At 35.0% G+C, this 2,027-nt stretch overlaps 1 protein-coding gene across 2 annotated transcripts in view; it reads left to right on the top strand.

The window, feature by feature from the left end:
* Positions 1-1,018: 1,018 nt before the first annotated feature.
* LOC141330630 (endoplasmic reticulum metallopeptidase 1-like) overlaps positions 1,019-2,027 on the top strand; it is a 26,820-nt gene continuing 25,811 nt past the window's right edge. For both annotated transcript variants that reach the window (XM_073835537.1, XM_073835536.1), the window contains exon 1: positions 1,019-1,542. In XM_073835537.1, the coding sequence (XP_073691638.1) occupies positions 1,244-1,542 (299 nt within the window). In that variant the 5' untranslated portion in view covers positions 1,019-1,243. The remainder of the gene's footprint in view (positions 1,543-2,027) is intronic.

The following is a 2,027-nucleotide window of genomic DNA, read 5'->3' as shown; positions in this document are numbered from 1 at the left end:
TTGTGGATTTTAATATATATTATGAGATTATCAAAGACTATTTTTTTTTTTATTATTATTATTTGCAAAGTTTTTTGTTTATTTGATTGGTATATAATACAGTCAAACCTGAACATTGCATTGGAAAGAAAACTTAATGGAAAGCATTTTGTTACCCATTGTTTTTATTCTAACTTAATAAAAATGCAATTCTTTCAGTCGTAACAATTTATTTAACCTTTTTATAATGAACATTTTCATTCAAAATTATTATTTTTTTTTTAATTCAATGAACAATAGATCTTATTTAGCACAGCAACGGCACTGGCAACAAAATAACTGCAAAAGTATAATCATCAAACAGTAAATGGAAAATAGAGAAATTTAAAAAAAAAGTATTTTAAATATCATCCTAACCCTATTTACATATTATGTGCGTATTTTTTTACATATTCAGTGAACAGTAACTCTTATTCAAAAGGCAACAGCAATTATGAACATAAAACTAAAATAACAGCAAAAGTATAACAATTATCAAACAGTAAATGGAATATAGAGTTCAAGAGGGAGACATTGCTTTTTTTTGCATTTTGGATCAAAGGTCTCCCTTTTATTTGATTCATTGATCTTGTTTCACATATTCTAACATTTCTCTGTTACAGTCTCAACAGTCTCATTTTTCCCTGTGTGTGTGTGTGTGTGTGTGTGTGTGTGTGTGTGTGTGTGTGTGTGTGTGTGTGTGTGTGTGTGTGTGTGTGTGTGTGTGTGTGTGTGTGTGTGTGTGTGTGTGTGTGTGTGTGTGTGTGTGTGTGTGTGTGTGTGTGTGTCTCTATTTTGCAACTTTGATGGCTTACAGTATCATGCTTTCATTGCTGTGATTCCGGTCAGAAATGACCAAAGAACCCCAGAGGGTTAATTAACATATTCAAGACATAACAAATTTGGGGGTTTTCCTAATAAAAAAATAATATCTTTAGGGATTAAACTATAGGTCATTTTAGTATTGTTCAAAATATGAAAACTCCAATTGTAGAATCTCCACCATAGTTTGCTGTGAATGCTCCAGAGCTAACTTTCAGGGACTATTGAGCGGATCTACGATGTGTCGTTAATCTAAAAACTATCCAGATCCTATAGTTTGTTCTGATGGCTCATATTGAACCCCCTAATGGACGCATCAGGAACGACGTGGGGCGTTATAGAGCTTAGATAGTATATTTGCCTGCTCAAGATCTGCATTTAGTGCCCTTTTGTTCAGAACGCAATGAGCGATCCAGTGATTATACAGCTCAGCGAAAGCGACGCTACAGTCCGCAGAATCAGAGCTCGACAAAACAACCAGCAGCAGCAGCAGCAGCAGCCGGACAATCGTGATGAGGAAGCCACGCAGAACTCAGTCCGGAGCCGCAAACACAAGCCAGAAGTGCGCGCTGGGCAGCTGAGCGAGTGTTCAGCAGTGGCTCTGTTGCTCGTGTTCGTGTTTCTGCTGTGGATCGTGGTTCTGATCTCAGTCAAGCAGCTCACCATCAGCAGACCAGGACACTTCAACTTCGTTCGGGCCAGGTACACTTTACCATATTCAGATGGGAATACCACAGCTCTTACAGTTTACTATTGTGTTGCATAATCACCATAATATTTGAATGTCACTTCAACAATACTATGGTAAAACAGTAAAAACACCATTAGGCAATGCTAAAAAATAGAGTGTTTTTTTTTTTTTTTTATCACGATTGTTTATGATTGTGATAGACCACAAAAAATGTTTGAAAATAAATAATAATAACTTTGAATAGGCTTATATGATTACAAATTGTAAGTTATTTGTAGGCTTAATTATTATAATTTAATTGGAACGAATAAAAAAATAGTGACACGTTTAACCATTAGGAATATGTATTGGCCAAGCTCAGGGGAAAAGTAATAATTAGGGGAAGATGTGTGATTTATGTTAAATGCCGTGATAGTACTTTTTTATTCTTCAAACAATAACAAAGCAATTCTAGATGCATAGAATATGTCTTTTGCCAACATGATGGTAAATAATG

Source organism: Garra rufa, chromosome 1 (genome assembly GCF_049309525.1).
Source record: "Garra rufa chromosome 1, GarRuf1.0, whole genome shotgun sequence".
NCBI lineage: Eukaryota > Metazoa > Chordata > Actinopteri > Cypriniformes > Cyprinidae > Garra > Garra rufa.
This window is presented reverse-complemented; position numbering and strand designations above follow the sequence as displayed.